Source organism: Callospermophilus lateralis, chromosome 6 (assembly GCF_048772815.1).
Source record: "Callospermophilus lateralis isolate mCalLat2 chromosome 6, mCalLat2.hap1, whole genome shotgun sequence".
Lineage (NCBI taxonomy): Eukaryota > Metazoa > Chordata > Mammalia > Rodentia > Sciuridae > Callospermophilus > Callospermophilus lateralis.
In genome coordinates, this window is record NC_135310.1 from 152,247,038 (window position 1) to 152,268,498 (window position 21,461).

The 21,461-nt window shown below is 46.5% G+C and overlaps 1 protein-coding gene across 1 annotated transcript; it reads left to right on the forward strand.

Moving 5' to 3' along the window:
- The first annotated feature begins 502 nt into the window (after nt 1-502).
- Mylip (myosin regulatory light chain interacting protein) lies at nt 503-18,673 on the forward strand. The gene is made up of 7 exons (XM_076859230.1): nt 503-780; nt 1,887-2,077; nt 12,378-12,563; nt 13,709-13,906; nt 14,517-14,681; nt 15,566-15,986; nt 17,144-18,673. The coding sequence occupies exons 1-7, from the start codon at nt 694-696 to the stop codon at nt 17,231-17,233; spliced, it is 1,338 nt and encodes a 445-aa protein (XP_076715345.1). The 5' UTR covers nt 503-693; the 3' UTR covers nt 17,234-18,673.
- The last annotated feature ends 2,788 nt before the right edge of the window (nt 18,674-21,461 follow it).

A 21,461-nucleotide genomic window follows, 5' to 3' on the forward strand; every position in this document is an offset into this window, starting at 1 on the left:
AACCCACTGTGGATGATCCCGGTGGAAAATAGTTTTCTTTAGGCTTTGGGTTGCTCCCTTCTCCTTTTGCAACCGAAACGCGTTCTCGGAGTGACCCCACGCTACTGGAGAAGAGTGGCAGCTGGGAAGCGTTTAATTATCTTAAATTCAAGCGCCGACAGGGAGGCGTCCCCGCCTGGAGCCCAGGACGAGAGCTCGCTCCGGGCAGCGTCGCCCAGCGGGCAGAGGCAGCGGGTGTGTTCCGGGGCCTCCCTCCTCCCTCAGCTCTCGGCGCCTACAAGCTGCCACCTCCCCAGGCGGCCCGGGGAACTCAGCCGGCGCTGGGAGGCGGGGCTGCAGCCGAGCGGGCGCTGCTATTGGCTGCTAGGGCGGCGGAGGAGGGGCAGGGATGCCGTGATTGGCGGGAGCGCGAGCCGAAGGGGGCGGGGCCGCTATATCTGAGGAGTCCCGGTCGCGGCGCAGGCAGTTGGGCTGCTGGAGTGCGGCGCCGCCAAGGACCGGGGAGCCAGCAGCCGGTGGGGCGGGCGAGGGGGTGGCGGGGACGCGAGCAGCGACCGCGGGGTGCAGGGCCGGTGTCTGCCGGGCTGCAGCCTAGAGAGGGCCAACCCTCGTCGAGCCCGGGACTGGGTTCGAGCCTTGCAGCTCCGCGACACCAAAGAGGAGGCGGCTGTGGCGGCAGCGGCGGCCCCAGCCATGCTGTGCTATGTGACGAGGCCGGACGCGGTGCTGATGGAGGTGGAGGTGGAGGCGAAAGCCAACGGCGAGGACTGTCTCAACCAGGTGAGGACTGGGGGCCCCGGCCGGCACCCCGGGGCCGAGGGGCCTCGCAGCGTGTCAGGCGCCCGGTGCCTGCCAGGGGCCCCGCGGCGCTGCAGCGGCGGCCGGGGAGAACGCGCCCCAGGCGCCCGGCTCGAGCCGCCTCCTCCCCGCGGGCGTGGGGCGCGCCAGGCGTGCATGTGGGGCACGGAGGACGCGCGCGCCCGGGACCCCGGCGCCAGGGTCGCGGGTACAGCCGGGAGCTGCCACCCCGTCCCCTAACCCGTTACTTTCCCCAAACAAGGTGGACCGGCACACCTGCTGCAGGTGTGCGCGTGATGCCGCCCACGGGTCCCCGCAGGGCCTGGCAGCGCCACTCGTGTGCCAGGATTGGGTGGCTCGAGGTAGTCTTGGGTCCCGGGCTTCCTTGGCAGTCAGGCCGGGTCCTTGTCTCATTCTGCTTCTCCAACCGCCCGTTCACCTGCTGGGGATTTGCAGGGGAGAGAGGACTTGGAGAGGTTTGGGCTGTCTACTGCCGGGTTGTCTTCAGGCATGCGATTCGGTGAGAGTGAAGAAAGGTGCCCTACAGTGCATGAATGGTTGGTATGGCAGACAGAGCCTTTGATCCCTGTGAGACACCCTGCCTTCAAATCCTCGAGACCTGAGATGTTTGGAAAACCGCTTAGCTGGAAAAAGCTTAGCTGACACTTGTGGCGTCTTTCCTCAATGTGTTTGTTTTTTGGAATCCAGATGGTTAAAATTGTCCAGATAATAAAGCTGCCAGATCAGCTGTGCAGATTGTGCTGGTGGAGGGAATTCCAGAGATGGGATTAAGGGGGAAACTACCCTGTGGCTGCCCCTCCTCAGCCTTTCTACAGGGCTACTTTGGGGGACTCCTTTTTCTCTACTGCAGTCAATCATGCTGTTGATAGTCAAGGTAGGACGAGCTTCCATACCAGAGCTAGGTTTCGACATCAGTCTTAGAATTTTGTTTCCCCAGTTTACACGGGGAATTGTAGCATCGTTGAACTTTGTAAAAATCACGGGGCAGTCTTGGATACAGACAGCCCTTGGGTCTGCTCTAACTGTGTACCATTTGCTCATCCATGCTGCGTTCATTTTTGTTTTAGGTGTGCAGGCGATTGGGAATCATAGAAGTTGATTATTTTGGACTGCAGTTTACGGGTAGCAAAGGTGAAAGTTTATGGCTAAATCTGAGAAACCGGATCTCCCAGCAGATGGATGGGCTAGCGCCCTACCGGCTTAAGCTGAGAGTCAAGTTCTTCGTGGAACCTCATCTCATCTTACAGGAGCAGACGAGGTAAAGTGAGGCCAAAGTAAACCAATGGTAATACACCTTTGATTCCTTTTAGAAGGGATCACTGTCCCCCAGCAAATTTGTGTTACCGAAGACTGAGTTTTTCATAACTTAAGTTGGTTTCCTGTATTATACTCTATTTGTTGAGGTGAAGAGGGGGCTGCATAGTTGGCCTGGGTGCATTTTCCAATTATTGTTTTGTTTTTGTTGTCTTTATAAACTTACTGGGAGAAAAGGGTTGAAATCTTAACAGACCAAAAGAAACAGCTCTGAAACTGACTTCCTGATAGCAGCATCTCATGCCCTATAGTAACCTCGCCTGAGTGGTGTTATTACAGGTCACTGTAGACCGCTCTAACTGAAAGCAGGAAACAGTTCCTCTTGGGTTACTTAAAACTTGGTCAACTTCTTCAGCCTAGTGTCAGATTACAGTGTGTAGCAGAGAGCTCTGGGCTTCATGCAGAATTTTAAGTTTTTAACTTTTATGAAAACTTAATAAAGAACTCTTTGAAGGCCATTGTAACTGAATTCCACCCCACAGATAGATTAAATATATCTGTTGTTTAGACTGTTGAATTTCTCTGTTGTTAAAAAAAATAAACAATAACCCCATCAATAGTGGCAGACTAAAGCCAGAGGTCTCCTTTTTCAAACAGATACTATGTTCCCTCTGGACTGATACTTTTTCTTAAAGATGTGCCATACAAGGAAAGTGATGTTTAATATTTACTGCTGAAATGCCAGAGACTTAAATCTTACAGCAGCATGTCAAATAAAAGAAAATGACTGCCTTAAAAAATATAGCGAACTTTGGATCTAAGCACCAGTGTTTTTCATAATCCTTTGACTTGGGAATCTGCCATGCATGTGAAAAATGTGATTCTGAGAATTTTGAATAATGAGGAGTGAGCAAAATCCCCTAGGAGTTTTTAACGTGTCGGTTTTTTTGTTTGTTTGTTTGTTTACCATAGAACTGATAGAAATGTTTTATAATTATTCATTTGAATTTGAAATCTCTACTTTGCCTTGCTATGGAGCTTTAAAGATTGAGGAAATCTTTAATTTACTTTCTGAAGGAAGCTAGCATTTTGAATATTTAGTGCTTCTTAAAATATCTCACAAAATATTCAAGTCATTCCGTGCTTAACAATGTTTTAGTTGTCTTTATTAATCAGATTTTTTTTAAATATAAAGCTAATTAATGAAAGCTTGTGCTTTGCACTTCATGACTTGGCAGTTGAGTAAAAAAAATTTAACAAAACATTGGATTTTTCATTGTATAGTCATATTTTGATTTTGCAGTTACTTCAGGGTCTCCATATGACCCTATTTTGATGACACAAATTGAGTTTTTATATCTGCAGAAACTCAGAGGACCCGATACTTTATTTAAACAATGGAAGTGATAATAGTATAATACATTTGTACTATGAAAGCATTCATACTGTATAATTAAGTACTAGGTGGTCTCTACTAGGTCTTTCCTGTAATTGGGTCAGTACAATGATCAAATCCATTTTATTCATGCAAGAAAGAGAGACATTTTATGAATTAGAACTTGAATCAAATTTCCTCTCTTGATTTTTCTTTTCTTGACTCAATTGACTTTGACTCTTGAGATTTATAGCTAATAGCATTCAAAGAGTATGTCTAGCTAGTTTGGGTAATTTTAATTGATTTTATTTCCTTTTTCAAATCCTATTGAAAGGTTAGTGTGATATAAACTTTCAATTTGCTGTTTAATATATTAGTGAATTTTGCTTGTGTGTGTGTGTAGGATTGGCTAAAATACAAATCTCTAATAAAATGCCACCTGAGGTTTATATCACATTCTGCTTTAATAACTTGATAAAGTGATTTGTAATTACCATTTGTACCTTTTAATTAGGGCAGCAGAAGTTGTACTAGGTCCAGTTTACAATTAGCATTGTTTTTGCATGCATGACACTGAAGAACAAAAACACTTATTTCCCCTTAATGATATTTTAGTAAAATAAAGCTTGTTGATAAGCTTTTTGATATTCCAGCTTTTGTTATAAAACTTTGTGAAAATATAATTAATGTGCTTATGAATTGAGTAAATGCAGCTATGACAATCCAGTTATTAGAGTTGATTTTTTACTAAGTCAAGTCATGAGGGTGCATTTAGTATACCGAAAGCGGCTGGACAGTTTATTAAATGGTTCTGAAATATTCTGGCTTAGTTGTCCTTTGTGGACAATTAAGTAGGCTGCTCAGGGTAGAGCTGGCCTAACTGGAGGCAGTTAACATACTAGTCTACATCAGATTATAGTAACAAGCAGGAAGGCCTGCTTATCATGGAGAGCCCTGGGACCCAGGCAGAAGCCCTGTGTGCTGGGTCCCACTGTGTCATTAACCACCAGGCCTGAGCCCTGCTGAAAGCCCAAGAAGAGATAGTCTCTGAATGCCTCCTCGCCATAGCTTCCCCACTTTGCTTCTGCTTCATCTGTATTATTTTCTTAATGTTTTCCTAAGTATCTTCCTTTGAAGACAGAGAAAACATATCTGGTATTGGCTTGGCTTGGCTTGGCTTGGTGGGTAGGGTTAATCTGGTCTCTGATTTGGCCTCAATTTAGATGTGGTCCTACCCATATGGTTGTTTGCCTCAAAAGTAAAAGGAGAGTCCTGTTCAGACTAGCTGGCACCATTCAGAGATGGAGACAGCAAGTCTTTTCAGCAGATGTTTGCGGTGCTGTTGATTTAAACAAAAAGTGAAACAAATTAATGTATTCTGGAAGGAGATCTGAAATTATAACCATCGTGGAAATTTTTGCTCTTCAAAGGCTTTCATTTATTCATAACTATCCTGACTGAATTTTGCCAACATTTTCAAATCCAGAAATTAGAGAGGTATGTGCTTCATCTGAGTGTTCAGGGACACACTCTAGTCTTGGACATTGCAGTTCTTCAAGACTTCAGTGACGCCAGCTGTGTCAAGGTTGATGAGTGCCCTGTTCAGTCCCTCCAGCCATTCTGGCCCGAGCTCAGTCATTAGTGCTGCAGCTCCCAGGAGACTACACACCCCCCAGACACCTTGGGTCTTTCCTTTGTAGCATTCATGAGCTTATAACACTGCGTTTACTTATGTGACAGTTGTTTATTGTCAGTCACTCTGATAATCTAAATTCCATTGACATTGATCAACATTGCATCTCCAGAGTCTAGCAGGTGCTAATTTATAAGACAGTTGTTCAATCAGTGAATTTAGAATCTAGAAATAAAAATGGGGTTAACCACCACAAAGTTTCTTATAGATACTGTAATGTTTTTGTTTGCTTCTGTAAATAGAAAAAAGAATAGTTAAAGGAAATGTCACCATTAAAAAATGTCACGTGGTATTCCTTTCTGTTTAGTGATGGCATTCCTTGCCTTCCTCTTTGGCCCCCTCCACCATATTCCAGATCACCAGTTTATTGGCTGTTAGTTCCTAATCTAAAATGGACAGCCATTCCCTTGGACCTTTTCTGATGTTCAGATGGTTCTGTTTCTGTTTTCGATATTCTTTGTAAGACGTGGGGTTTCCTTCCCTGTGTTGCCCCAGCTGGACTCAAGCAGGTCTCCTGCCTCAGCCTCCAGAGCGGCTGGGGCTGTAGGGGTGTGCTGAGGTGCCTGGCTCAGACGATTTTAAGCTATAGCCTAACTTTATCTAATTTCAGCCAATTTATAGTCTTAACTACTTATTAATTCAACTTTTTTTCCTGTCTTCCAACACACACAAAAAATCACATAGACATATAGAAATCTAGGAAAGATGGCATCATGGAACCCAGAGAAAATGCCATGTGACAACTGTGGGCAGATATAGAAAGTGATGACTTCAATCCAGTTCAGAGCGGAGTCTGATTGGCTCCAGCTAGTGCCTGTAAATCATGCTCGAAGCCTTTCTTAACTTGTCTGTTGGTGAAAGATGCTTACATAATTCACTTTGATATGGGTGGGGCAGTTCTGTAAGAAGCAGTTGCAGCAGTGTGTATATACTATAAAGGTGTTGTTTATGCTCTTGTATCACCCATGTACCTAAAAGTAGATAGCACTTTTTTTCTTTCTCTCTCACTTTTTTTTTTTTTTTTGCATTCCCAGACACGAAACAGGCCCCAGAAAAGTAAAATTGGTAAAATCTGACATGTGTCTATTTCCAAAGAAAGTATGGATTGGATTTCCATATTCTGACTTACCTATTCAGTTTTTTCTTTTTGCAAAGACTGTGTAGGATGTTTGCATTATTACATGATAGTTATTTAGTCAAAGAATTCCATCTGGACACCTTCGGTCTCTTTGAATTTCTGATATTTATGTGTTAACATGAAGTAGTCAAATAACTTTCTTAAAAGGCATTTAAATTAAAATCGAATTACTTAGAAGGCACTTAGTCAGACTCAAGGTGATCCATGTGGGGCAGTGGCAGGAATAGCAGATGGACTCTTTCTCTGCTGTCCTCTTGCAGCCTGGTCTCAGCCCTCTTCCGTACCAGCAAAGGACCTGGCAAGTAACTCATGATCCAAAGGCATTGAAGAGGCGATGGGTTCTGAAAGCCCCTTGGCTGACCCTGCACTGTGGAAGAGCACTCTCCTGACCAGCCTAGGGAAGGAGGTGGCAGCCAGAGCTTGCTGGACTGCCTGGATTGGTGCCTGGCAGGGACTTCCTGCGAGGGAGTAAGTGGTTCCCAGAAGTTCAGGTCTGATGCTTTCCAGGGGTGGTCTTCTTCTAGTGGGACTGTAATTGGCCTTGAAGTCGGCAGTGCCCTGTGGCTGCTCTCCACTCTTCACGGCTGCAGGGCCCAAGGAAGAACACACACTCAGTCATCTGGCTTTGTATTTTGGGCTTTGAGAAGAATCTCCTTACGTATGAGTAGAGAGGTAACTTGGTCAGTATGTGGTAATGATTTACTCATGGAGAACAGAGGTGGAGTTCTGAATCTTGACCAGCTAGGATTTTCTCAGCCTCTTTTCATGAAAAATTTCAAGCATACAAAGGCCTTCACAACCAACATTTATACAGTCCGGCCTAGACTCTACTATTAAGTTTACTATGCCTGCCTTATTGTGTATGTATCCTTTTTTTCTTTTCTTTCTTTTTTTTTTTTTTGTTCTTCTACCCATCCATCCATCTTTTTGATGCATTGTCAAAATGAGTTGTTATAAGTATGCTTTATCCTGAGTACATGACTTTCATTGACTAGCACTCCCTGTTTGCATATAGTTCTTTTTTTCTTTTGATGCAAAATTTGCATGAAGTATATAAATCCTAATAATACTGCTTACTAAGTTTTGACAGATAAAACTAAGGGTATTTTAATGCTGTTTTTGATTTATTTTTTATTTTTGTATATTTATTTTTCTATTGCAGTTCTGGGGATTGAATCCAGGACCTCACGTGGGCCAGGCAGGCCCTCTGCCACTGAGCGGCTTCCCCAGCCCAGTGTGTGCTCTTGTGTCTAAGTCTTTTGTTCGTCATGTATTCTTTTAGATCTGTCAATATTGATGTGTGTATCAGCAGATTGTCCCTTTTTATTGGTGAATGGTACCTCGTTTTACAAATGTGCTACTGTTTGTTGATCCATACTCCTATTGATGAACACCTGTTTTCCATGAGCAAAGCTGCTATGAACATTCTAGTACAAGTTATTTTTTGTAGACACATGTGTTTTCATTTCTCTTGAATAAATACCTAAGAACAGAGTAGCTGGGTCATAGAGGAGGTAATTGTTTGGTTTTATATGTAATGGCCAGGCCTTTCCCCAGAGCATTCTCCCTTGAAGAGCAGAGGGACTCAGGCTTCTCCACGTTCAGCCAGCCTTTCCCTGAGCATGTAGTGGTAGAGTGCTGTAGTTCTAATTTGCATTTCTCTGATTAATGATGTTAATCATTTTCATGTACTTATTTGCCTATCCTAAGTCTTCCTTTGTGACATATCTATTCAAGTCATGTACCCATTCTTATTGTTGGCTTTTATTTTCAAAATGTACAATTTCTTTATGTGTTCTCAATCAGATATAACTTTTAAAAATATGTCTTCTCTGTGGCTTGCCTATTTTCCTATGCCTTTTGGTGAGTTAGGAGTTTTTAACTTGGGTGAAGTCTAATTTACCATTTTTTTCTCTTCTGTGATGTTGGCTGACATGTCCTAAGAAACCTTTGCCATCCCCCAGTCATGAAGATTCTCTTATGCTTAGCTCTCCTACCGTTACAGTTGGGCTTCTACGTGCAGGCCTGAGATCCATCTTGAACTGATTTCTGCTCTGTTCTAAGATAGAAAATGAAAAAAAAACTCATAGCAATTCTGTTTTGATTTAGTAATTTAAAAATATAACTTGGCAGTTAGAGTTTGCTGTAAAATTAACTAGTGTGGTTAAGTGAGTCATTGGACGGGGGTGTGGGAGGTGGGATTGCGGTGGGGTCTGACTGAGAGAGGGACAGTCTGGACCTAGCCAGGGTCAGTTGTGGTTCTCAGGGAGAAATACAGTTCAGTTACTGGTAACTGAGCTTTTAAAGATAGCTACCTAGCCTCTTTTAAAGAAGTTTTTGGTTAGTTACTTAATTCTGAGTATAATAATGCTTCTGGATGTGGTTATTTTATACTTGTCCTGAGAAGCTCTTCAGAATGCTATAAGATAACTAGAGGGTGGAACAGAGTGGCCTTGGAGTAGCCTCGGCCCCAGCACACGCAGAGTCCCAACTGGGTTGTAGAAAGCTCTGCTCTGGGGACCTGGTGATTGCTTTAGGGATAGCCAGTGTTCGCAGCAGAGTTCTCTGATTAGACACTCTTGAAAGATAAATGATTTAACTTTATTTCTTAACACTATCAAAGGCATTAATTTTAAAAGGAGGCAATTTACAGTTATTTGAAACAAAAACATAACACTGTATGATCCTTGAAATTAAAATCGAACATATCTTTATATTCACCCCACCAACCTTCCATAATGCTGGAGAAGGGTGAATTCATTTGTAAACATGATGCCAGGCATGGATTAGCCAGAGTGTTTCACCCTGGGCTCCGAAATGTGGCCCATATATTGAAAATATCCATTTTCTTAGTGACTAGTAAAACTTACAGAATGAATTTCAAAGTAGAACCCCAAGAAAATTTTTAAAATGCAATTGAGCTTCTATAAACACAGGACACGTTCACATGTGTTTGCTTGTGACGAAGAACATTGTCTCTTCTCAGAGGCTTTCTTTCTGTTGTGGTCTAGGATGTCCTCTATGTTGAATAAACATGTCATTACTTTCAGTCTTTTGTTAAAAAAAAAAAAAAAATCACTGCAGGCATGACTTCTTTGACTGCATCTGCTTGTTTTGATGTTATTGGTAACCTTTCACCCAGTTCAGAAAAAAAAAAAAAAAAAAAGGAGAGGGCAAAATCCAGGAGCCAGCCAGACCTTCCAGGCCAGATGGCAGAGGGGAAGATAATGGGAGCAAAAGCCTGAGTCAAAGGCACTCTTAACGCTGAGCTGTCACGGAATCCCTTACTGGAAACGCGGGTCAGCTCTGCCCTCTCCTTCCTGCAGTGTCCCAATGGCTCCTCCTAGCTGCTGGCCTTGGTTGCCACCCCCTCGCCTTGCACACACTCCCCCACCCTGGATACTGTCCTGAGAGTGAACCCTTGTCACCCAGTGGCCAGTTGGTGGCTTTGCTCTAAAAGCTATAAGTTCCTTTAGAAATGTCCATTCTGTAACCCTGGCCCAGGGCTGGGCACAGGCAGGGTGTGACAAATCTGATGAAAAGGTGGCTTTGCAGCTATGAAACGGCAAGATGCAGGAAGGGCCAGGTAGAAAGGCTGTAGACAGCAAGGAGGGCGTTTGTCAGGTGTGCTCATGTGCAGCCTGGACTGTGTGTAGGAAACGCCGCCCCCACCGCCCCCACCTTTGTCTGTTTCTGACCCATATTCCCGAAAGGACCAGCATTCCTGTCAGGCTGCTGCCCTGTTGATATCTGGTCACCTACTGCTGCTTCGCCTCTGACTTGGCAGTCTCTCTAGAAGTAGGCATGGGTAGTTTAGAAAAAGAAATGGAATCAAGTTTGAAGCTCTACTTTTGCAGGCTATACTTCCTACTTCTTAAGACAGGAAGTAGTTTCTAATTTTATACCAGGAAAATAAGTTCAAAGAGGCCTTTAGGAAAGCCGGGATTGATTGAGAAGACTTGGTTGGCAGTGATGACCTTCAAATCTTTTCTCACATAATTTCTTCTTGAACCTACATTCAGCCAGTAGTTTCCTAAAAGCGCTCCCGATGGACAGACAGGTATGTTAGCAAGATGAAGTCCACCCAGGGCCATCTGGAAGGCCTCCGAGGGCTGGAGCCGTGCTGTGACTCAGGGTTTTGTGGGAATGCTGGGACCCGCTATTTTAAAGCCAGGTTTTGGGGGGTTTTTGTGTATGATTTCTTTGCCTCAGCAGGGGCCCTTCTCAGTGTGGCAGTATGTCAGAAATACTTTAAAGACTAACAGATGTTTGGGTTAATAAAAACCATGTTTACCCTCTTTCAGTGCTGTTGTGCATTCTTACTGTGGTGTCTTACGAGGGCTTTGAATAAGGAGAAAACTGCAGTATTTGGCAGAGTTTGATCATCTTAAATATTTTGTTATCATTATTAAAGGCACGAATGATTGGATTTGAATGTTCAGGCAGATGGTGGCTCTGTCAACCTGACATCTTGGGACTCCTCATGTTTGAAGCTCTCTTTTCTCCTCTTCCTCTGCCTGGAATGTCTCGCACAGGTGGCGTGTGTGAGCAGACAGCGTGGGGCTGGAGGAAGGCTGTCACCCTTGGTGGAGGGGGGACTGAGCTTACCTGGTGCCTAAGCATCACCAGCGGCCATGACTCACTTATTAATGGGAGGGGTTTGTGTCATTAAGCACTTTTCAGAGGCAACCACAAATCATCTCAGTAAGGTTAGGGCACCACATTGCTGGGGACAAATTTTGTAACTTAGGCCAACCTTTTCTATGAAAGCGTAAAGACTTTCCAGAATTTTGGGCAATATGAATAAAATTTTAAATTCCCAGGAGTTTGTAATCTTAATTTCCCCAGGACTTTGTAAGTGTAACGGAAAAGCCTTTTGATCATGTAGACTGGTATGGTGCACAGTTAGGCCAGGCTCAAACAGAACAAAACTAAGGTTGGGACATCAAATAATCACAGTTACCTGCAGCTGTACCTGTGCCTATGGAGCTCTTTGAAGTCAAATTTGTGCAGCTGTCTAAACCCTGCCAACAGTTACGATACACCCAGCCCTGTGACAGAAAGAGGTGTATATCCAACATCGACCCCAGGTATCCAGGAAGAGCAGCCATCAGGACAGAGGGAACAGCAAGACCAGGGTTCCTAAGCACAGGAATTGTCCCTTTCCTGGGCACAGCTGCTGGAGGACATGATAACATCTGTGGCTGGAAAGCTGGGGACAGCAGAGGAGGCTGGGTTTCAGGCCACTGTGGTGCTTCCTTAGCAGACAGTGGGGATCCCTTGAAGGATCAGAGCAGAGAAATGGCGGCCTGCAAGGGGGGCTGGCAGAGTCTGGAGGAGGGAGCCGTGAGGGTGGGAAGCTCTTGGTTGAGAGCTGCGAAGAGGACTGATGGCTGAGGAGGCACAAGGGACGATGGGTGATGGAACTGGTCTAAAGGGCTCTCAGAGACTATTAGATAGGTGGAGGTGGGAGGCTGGGTAAATGTGAGTCTGGACTTACTGGAAGGAAGAGGTGCTTGGTTTCCAAGGAGCTGAACTTCCCGGGTGAAGTCTGGGGGGCAGGTGTGATTCTTGGAAATGGGGGTTGTGTGAGTGAGCTGAGGCACATTCTTCTTTAAAAATTCCTTAAGATTATATCAGAATTCATTTCAAGATAGTTTTTCTGATGAAGATTATTTATTTTAAAACAGTGTAGAAACTTGTGTTTGAGTATTTTACATGTTGTGACCTGACTGCTGCTGAACTTGTCTTTGTTAGATGACCTGTTTGGATTACAATTTTTATTCCAGAGAAAGTTCGTCTTAATGTTATTTTGTCTTAATGTTCATGATTAAAAGGGGCTTTATCATGGTAAGTATATTTAGTGTCATTTTTCTAAATTGATGTTTTCTTTCCTTAAAAGGCGAGTACTTGACTATGTAATTGCTCCGCAGGTTGTATTTGTCCTTGTGTCTGTTTTCTGTGGTACTGGGGATGGAGCCCAGGGCCTCCTACTTGCCAGGCAAGTGCTGCACCGCTCAGCCGCTCCCCCGCCCAGCAGGTTGGGTTTGATGTCCAGTTATTCCCCAGTCTGACCTCTTTGGAACCTTCCTTTACAGGCACATCTTTTTCCTGCACATCAAGGAGTCGCTCTTGGCAGGCCACCTCCAGTGTTCCCCAGAGCAGGCTGTGGAACTCAGTGCCCTCCTGGCCCAGACCAAGTTTGGGGACTATAATCAGAACACTGCCAAGTACAACTACGAGGAGCTGTGTGCGAAGGAGCTCTCCAGTGCTGCCTTGAACAGGTGAGGCTGCCCGGGCCAGCGCGGAGGGCCCAGGCTCTCAACTTGACAAGAATGTCCGGGAAGAGAGAACTTGTGGTGCAGATCATTTGTGAGGTTGGGGGGCATTGCACATTCTAGCCAGGAGTCTTCAGAAGATTCATTAGCTGTTTCCTTCAGAAATTTACAAACACAAAACAGTTTATACAAACACATACCTTTATATAAAATGTCATACATAATGAGAATCTCTTAAACATCTGGCTTTTTAGGAACTTAGGTCTCCTACAGTGAAGAGTTTATCGTGTGTACTGGTGTTTTCTTCATCCCTGCAAGAACGAGATCAAGAGTCCTAATGGGCCTCTTAGTTACCTCTTCCTGCATGACAAGGGACCCCCAAACTTGGTGGCTTAAAACAACAGCATTATCTCTCTGTGACTGAGAGTGTCCAGTTTGGGAATGTAGCCATGGCCCCCCTGGGTCCCAGGCGTCCTGAACTCTCATGGGCTGCCTTTAGGCTGCTGGAGTTCAGTCCTGTGAAGGCTCAGCTGAGGGAGGACCCACTTCCAGGATAGCCCTGTGGTGTGCTGGCAGCCTCCCTCCCTTGCCCCCTGAGCTCAGGGAGGGCTGATCTCAGAGTGAGTCACATGTCATGAGTCCTCCGAATTCTGTTCACTAGCAGCCAGTTGTGAATCCAGCCCACACTCAAGGGTGTGAGGAGGCAGGACCACCAAGGGCCACCTGAGAGGCTCTTCTGCCCCAAAGAGGCGATAGCACTCATTTTCTTCAGTTGCAGATGATCTAATCGATCCCATATAATGCCAGAGTCTAGTGAAGCTTATGAAGTATGTTAGACAAAGGCATGAGGAGGTCCACACATAAATTCTTCTTGTGAATGTTTTTAGAGATTTTCCTTAAATCTTTCAATTCATCCTTATCCAACATCCCCCAAAGAGTTCTCGACTGAACATATGATGGTTTCCATCTTGAACAGTGTCTTAGAAGTATTTTATGTGGTAATTTTGCTAAATAAATGAAACATCAATAATATATAGTTGATGGTTTTGTGGCTCACAAATGACGACGTCATGTCCTGTACTAGTGAAGATTGTCCAGGTTGGTCTTTGGATGTGTCCCTCTGGGTAACCCCACCTTCTCTTGTTCTGCAGCATCGTTGCAAAGCACAAGGAGCTGGAGGGCACCAGCCAGGCCTCGGCCGAGTACCAGGTTCTGCAGATCGTGTCTGCCATGGAGAACTACGGCATAGAGTGGCACGCCGTGAGGGACAGCGAAGGGCAGAAGCTCCTCATTGGGGTGGGACCCGAGGGAATCTCAGTCTGCAAGGAAGACTTCAGCCCCATAAATAGGTAACCCAGGCATCTGTGCACATGGCAGCTCTCGACATGAAATCAGGAGATAGGGAGGGACGAGGCAGGCAGTCCTCTCTGAGGAAGGAGATGTTCCACTGGGGTCTTCACATTAATTACTCGGGTCTCAATGGCCATTTAATTGGTGTTGACCCACAGTGTGTTTATGTGGTAGTTAGTGTTTTTCAAATAAATTCACTGCCATGAAAATCTCTTAGTCTCACACCCTCAGGTGCACTCACCCAAAATGAAGTCAAGAGTCCTAATGGGCATCTTAATTACCTATTCCTGCATGACAAGGGGCCCCCAAACTTGGTGGGTCTGGGGGGCAGGTGTGTTCCCTGCTCTGGGGAACACTGGAGGTGGCCTGCCAAGAGCGACTCCTTGATGTGCAGGAAAAAGATGTGCCTGTAAAGGAAGGTTCGAATGAGGTCAGACTCCTCCAGGATTTCACATTGCAGGACTGCTTTCCGGCCTGCCTGGGTGTTGGGAACAAGGGTTATGGGGTCGTTCCAGATTGAATGTCTGATTTTCCTGCTGTGTTGTGGGCAAATGGGTACCCTCCTGAGGCTCCACCTGGGCCTGCTCACTCTGTCTTCCTGTCTCTTAGGATAGCTTACCCTGTGGTGCAGATGGCTACCCAGTCAGGAAAGAACGTGTACTTGACAGTCACCAAGGAGTCTGGGAACAGCATCGTGCTCCTGTTTAAAATGATCAGCACCAGGGCGGCCAGTGGGCTCTACCGAGCAATCACCGAGACGCACGCATTCTACAGGCATGTACCATGGGGCACTCAAGAGCTGGCTCTGTGCCTCGGGAATGTTAGGTGACATGTGGCTTTCTATGGTTTCATCTTGTACAAATTGAAGAAGTGGGAAGGAATGCTTTGGGACATCTTGTCTCTGTGGTCACAGTCACAATGGAGTCCTTATCAATATAGTTCCATTTCCCCACAGAAGGTGCATCCGCGTGGGCTGCACAGTTTCTCCTGCTTCTCTCACCTTCCTCTCCTACCCACCCCTCTCCTGAGGGGCCCTGGGCGGCTGGGCCTGTTCTGCTACAGCTTTGCCCTTTTTTGGCAGAAGGATGACAGGTCATCTTGCCCTCCCGGGAGAGGTCCTGCTCGGAATCCTCACTAGCAACACACTGAGGATTTTTTAATAACAATATTGATCCCCTCATTCTAAAGGGTATTTTGAAGCCGAGTTGTGATTGGACTAAAATATCCGGAAAAGTGAAGCCAAAAAATGTAATTGGTAGAAAGCCTTAAAATATTTTATTTTAAAATAGACCTACAGATTGTGGAGCAGAATGGACAAATTGTCGGCATTTTAAACACAAAAGCAAATGCTTCAAAGACAAATGTCCTTTCTCTTCCTCAAGCTGCTATGGACTTCAGCTCATGCCCTGGAGACAGAGCAGAGGGTCACTGCTCTGTATTGCTGGGTGCTTCATAGGAGGCACTTCAGAGGGATTTGAACAGTACAGAGGTGGAGTCGTTGGGCTGTTCGGCACACACAGCGAGGGAAGAGCCTGCTCCCAGGCCTGCGCCAAATGTCTGTGGACACGACTTTCGTATTGGCAGCAGTGTCAAGAGGTCTGTTATGGATCTGCCCTGGCTCTTGGGCATTAAAGCAGATGTTCCATCTCTCCTCACAGGTGTGACACAGTGACCAGCGCCGTCATGATGCAGTACAGTCGTGACTTGAAGGGCCACTTGGCATCTCTGTTTCTAAACGAAAACATTAACCTCGGCAAGAAGTATGTCTTCGATATTAAAAGAACATCCAAGGAGGTGTACGACCACGCCAGAAGGGCTCTGTACAACGCTGGCGTTGTGGACCTCATTTCCAGGAGTGACCAGAGCCCCCCCAGCTCTCCCCTGAAGTCCTCAGATAGCAGCATGAACTGTAGCAGCTGCGAGGGCTTCAGCTGCCAGCAGACCCGGGCGCTGCAGGAGAAGCTGCGCAAGCTCAAGGAAGCCATGCTGTGCATGGTGTGCTGCGAGGAGGACATCGACTCCACCTTCTGCCCCTGCGGCCACACTGTGTGCTGCGAGAGCTGCGCCGCCCAGCTGCAGGTGAGGGGCTGGCCTGGCCTGCCTTGGCACAGCCCTGTGTGGTGAGCGCGTGCCCACCAGGGGCTGGCCAGTGCAGCGAATGCCACTTCTGCCTGGAAAGGTCGCTGTGCTTGGTGCCTGAGGGTATAGCATGCTGTTTTCACCAGCAGAATTGCTCTAAATCGCAGGCTTGTTTCAAGTTCTGGAAATGAGGTCCAGATTCCTAAGGTAGTCTTCAGATCTGGCACCTAGTTGATGGCAAAATCCAGCCTGGAACGCAGGCCTCCTCCACTGCTGCGTGCTCCTGGGGCTGGCTGACCCTGGGGGACGGTCTTCTTACTCGCCTTGTGCTTCAGAAAGAATGTTAGGACGCTGCAGTCCTTGCCAACCTTCCATTGCCCCGGGCCGATTATCATTCTGATTAATGTGATGAATTTACTCTGATTACTGCCGATGTCTCTAGGGCCTTCTTGGATGGGCTCTTACTTGTTAGCAAGTCAAACTCATTTTGATATTAATACAAAAAAAATGAAAGGTACTCACATAGCATGTTTTTGTTCTTTTCTACATTTCCTCTTAACTTTTTCACTTGTTCCCTTGCTCAGAAGTATCAGCTAAAGATCACTGTGGGTTTATGTGGCCTAGCCCTAACTGTCACCTCGTCCTTTGGAAGCTGCTTCCAAGTTCCTAAAGGGCTGGAAACCAAGTCCACAGGACCATGGTGTCCTTCCTGAGAGTGGTCATGCTGCGACCATGAGTTATTTTCCCAGGCACAAACATGTACTGGCCTTTTTTCTGCCAGATTCTGACCCTTGTACCCAAGTCTGCCTTAGTGCTGGTGAAGGGCACGTCCTTGCTCAGGACCCTAGGAACATAGAGCTGTTGCCTGCAAGCAGAGCAGAGCCGCGTTCCCAGCCTCGTGGGCATCCATCTGGTCATGGTGGTCCAGGGCCAGTCTGCACAGGGCCTCCTGCATGAGGTGTCATCCTCTACTCTTGGAGGGGCCACACCGTTGGCTCAGTGTGCCCATGTAGAGTTTAGCTGAAAGACCTCTGCAGTTGAAGGCTCAGAGGTCACCATGGTCACAACTCACTAAGAGCACTGCAGGCAGCAGGTCCAGGGCGGGCACTCAGGCCCTGCAGAGGCGTCTAACCAGTGCTCTTGGCTTCTCTCTCCAGTCATGCCCAGTCTGCAGGTCCCGCGTGGAGCACGTGCAGCACGTCTACCTGCCCACGCACACCAGCCTCCTCAACCTCACTGTCATCTAGCCTGTCCTGCGTCCATCGACACGCCATATTTCCACGAACTGCACTATTGTAAAGTATAAGAAGGACAACTGTGGAGAGAACCCCACTCCCAGCCACCCATCTGCCACGCCGCATTGAAAAAACAAAGAAAAAAGATGAAAAACCAGAACACAAGTTCTCACTCCAAAACCACATCTGTGTGCAGAACCAACACCCCCGGGGTGGGGGCCTGGAAGACTCTGGAACGTGGACACATTCCTTGTCTTGCGTTTTTTTATGATCAAGTAAAGGAATAGGTAAGGTCTTCTGTGTCAGTTAAGTGGCAGCGTAGCCAAGAAGTGGGTACAAATGACCTCCTAAGTCTCCGCGGTGCACCCTGAGGGAGGCTCCCACCTGCGGCAGGCTTTGTCAGAATTAGTTTTACGAATTTACTTGGTTCTTTTTGTAAGGTCATGGAGAGCGGAACATTTTTAATAGGAACATTTTTCTTAAATAGTTGTCATTATATGTCATTTCTGTTTTTATAACTTGTTCAAGAATGACTGGGATGCAGGCAGGTCTCAGGGTCCATCCCGTGACTCCGGACAGTTTGGCAGCCGAGGTGCAGGTTTCAATGGGACGGGGCAACAGACAGCCGGGAGCAGCTCCGTTCTTTCCCTTCCCTGCCCGCTGTGCCCTGGCCTTTGGGTGATCAGATGCTGCCAGTTTGGTTGAAGGGTCTCTGGCACAGTCGAGCACTCCTTGGGCTTTGGATTGGTGGGACATTTTAAGACTGGAAAGGGAGAGCGCTTTCCTGGACGGGGAAGCCTCGCTCACCCACACCACGCCCCGGCACCCGTGAGGTCCCGTCTTCACTCCTGGGCCCTCGCCGCCAGCTTCACCCATGGGTATTGCTGTGCTTGAATGACCCGAGGTCCTCAGCCTTATCATACATTTCTAGATACTGCCTCCTTGTTGTGTGCTTTAGCGGGGTTTTGTTTTGTTTTGTTGGTTTTTTTTTTTTTTTTTTTTGGTTTGCGTATGTGCTTTTTAAAAAGTAAGTGTTTAGATTTTCTTTGGGTGGATCCCGCCATGGGGTTCTTTGGTTTCTCTATTCTTAGACATATTTTTCACTCCCACTGGGCATTTTGGAAGCTGGTTAGTTAGCAGGTTTTCAAGGATGTCAGGAAACCTACGTGACCTTATCGGGTGCAATACTAGCTGAGTTAAAGCTAGGAACTACACTGTCACTTTACTGAGATTTCTGAGTATACTTTTCATATTGCCTTAATGTAGCAGTAATGTGTTTATGCATTTGTTTCTTTGCACAGACATTTTGTCAAATATTAAAACTCTACTTTTTTATGGCACATATTAGCATTATAAGCCTTTATTCCAAGAGGTATTTATTTTTTCACTTGTAAAAAAATAATGTTTCCACATAAAGAACTCTGTTATATCCTAGAGGACTTCTGTCTTTTATATTCAGGATAATAAAGAATTTAAAGCAAACACAGGTATCATCCTAGTTATTGTCATTTAAGCCATTTTTATTCAGTTAAAAGAAATGAGCAATAACATCGAAGTTGGTATGTAATTTGGTTCTACATGGAAGATTTGAAAATGGTTAGGACATTTGCTCTGAGACTACTCCACTTAGTTATTCTCTCACCTGTGGTTTTGGGCTCAAATCGATAGTAGGTAAAAAATTTATAATGCACACAAGGAGATGAAAAGTAAAAATTGGGCAAAGGCCTGGAAGGGAGTGGTGAGACGGGAGGGAGGGTGAGAGGGAAGGGAGTGGGAGGGAGTAGTGAGAGGGGAGGGAGTGGTGAGAGGGGAAAGGAGTGAAAGCTGACACCGCTGGGGTGGGGCCTGCTGGGGGCAGGGTCTGGGCCTCAGCAGGGACAAGTCTCAGCTGCAGAGTCCTTCTTGACTGCTGGCCTTCTCTGCTGGGCCCCCCGACGCCCCCCCCACACACACCAGTGTGTTTTAGGAAATGCTCTGTGGAACAGAGAATGTGGCAGTGTGTGTGTAACTGATAACTTACGAAAGCTGGGAGGCAGGGAGATTTGTTTTCTACTGTACCTATACTAAGTCAGTCTTCTGTCAGTTTCTAGGAATTAACTCATTTATTCATTTCACACATTTATTGAGTACCTACTAAGTGCCAAGTATTATTGAGTTAGAAATTTTTTAAAACAGGAAAAACACACAGAATTTATTATATGCCTAAGGCATGGGAGTAGTACGTCCCAACCTGCAAATTTTAAGACATCAGGATATGAATGAGGGGGGCTGGGAATATAGCTCAGTTGGTAGCATGCTTGCCTCCCAGGCACACCAAGTCGTGGGTTCAATCTGCAGTACCACACACCCCAAAAAGATCTTTTTAACAGGTGCCCATGTTATATACTAAGCCTGCTTGTCTCTCTGTATAGAAACTAAATAATGTTCAGACTTCTAGAATATTAGCACCAGTGGGGACCTTAGGCTGGCAGTCTCAAAATACTAGCCAGGTTTACTAAAAGACGGAAGGATGGGTAAGCAGGTCAGTGGGTAGGAGATGGATGGATGACGGGTCAACAAATAGATCACGTCACTCACAGCCCATTAGGCCCTGGGCACTTGGAGCAAATAACATAAAAACCACCATATGAAGAGGTGCCATTTGGAACTCTAAGGCAAGCACTGTGGAGGCCCAGGGGCCAAGGATAAGGGTGCTTCCAGAGGACCATGGAGCAAGGTCTTGATTTTCAGTTGGAGAAGAATGAGTGTGTCATGTGACTCGAGTGCAGTCTGGTGGGGTGGACAGTCCCCTACATTGGAGGATATGCAGCCGAGTCACAGTGGAAGGGAACCTTGGATTTCTAGTTTGATTTGGACTTGGCTCTTCAATGCCTTCAGAACAAGGTGCTTGTAGAACAGCAATTCTTGCACAGAGAACTTCCAACACATGGCATTGACAAGAGCAAGGAGAGAAGAGAGGCAGAGAACGCCATCCTGATGATCTACCAATGTGAAAAGAAAGTCAATGCTATTGGCCAAAGTGTATTGTTATTTGGTGTGCATGGGTGAATAGTAACAATGAATCCCACCATTACTACAACTAATGCACCAATAAAAAATGTAGGGGAAAATAAGGGTCAAGATGACAGAAGTGTGATCAGTAATCTGCAACAGGTGAGTCACATAAGAATTCTGTTTCCATCTTGGAACAGAGTCTTGAGCAGAGGGACCAATAGGGGAGCAAGCCATGGGAGGGGAAAGAAAGCTGCACTGGGGTTTGGACGTGGTCGTGGGCACGTCTGGAGTCAGAAACCTGGGCTGGAACTTAGAAGCGGGCAAAGGCAGGGACATAGCTGGTGGCCGTGGCACTGAATAGACACGTGAAGATGTGACAATATTAGAAGGCTCCAGGGGGAGACTTCAAGGGGACAAGGGTAAAGCTGGAGATGGATCCTGAAGTGACCTGTCTCCAGTGGAGGCGAGACTGAAGGTATTGGAGGGAGAAGAGATTCAGAGGGACAATTCAAGAGAGAGGAAGCGAAGTCAGGCTCAGACAGCAGGGAAGAGGCAGGTTGGCTACATCAAGGATGGCCACAGGCTCAGGGAGTTGGGGTGCCAAGGAAGCCATAAAATGTGGCAACACTGCAGGGCCTGGGTCCCAACATGTGGGAGCATCCTCAGAATGAGGGGTTCAGATGGCCACCAGCCAAGTGTGAATGGAGGGAAGGGTGTGGAGGCGACAGATGCAGAAGGTGGCACCCAGAAGAGGCAAGGCCAGGAGAAGTGCTTGGTTTTGTATTTTAAATGGGAAAGCACAGCCGGGTGTGGAAGGGAGGGTGGACAGAGGTTCAACAGAGGAAGGACTGGAGGGCCCCAAGCTCTGAGACACGAGAGGCTGGAGCCTCAAGAGGCTCATCTCCAAAGACAGAGCTTGCAGGACCTGCACAAAGGCATCTTTCATCTCCCCGTTAAGGGTGGCAAACCTTAGCATGGAGCTCAAAATGTTTCCCCACCCCAGCCTGTTCCAGCATCGGCTCTCTGTCACAAGATGGCGAGCTCAGTGCCCTGCTGGGAAATTCTGAGAGTAGTCCCCTTAAAGGCCATTGGACACCGAGGATCAGACGCCTTGTGGGAGGCACATGTGGATAAACATGAACACTGCCGGGGAAAAGAGAAAGAGAGAAGTGCTCTGTGGAAGAGGAGGCTGCAGAAATTTCCAGACACAAGCACTGGAAGTACATGAAGGTTGAGCCCCTGCTTG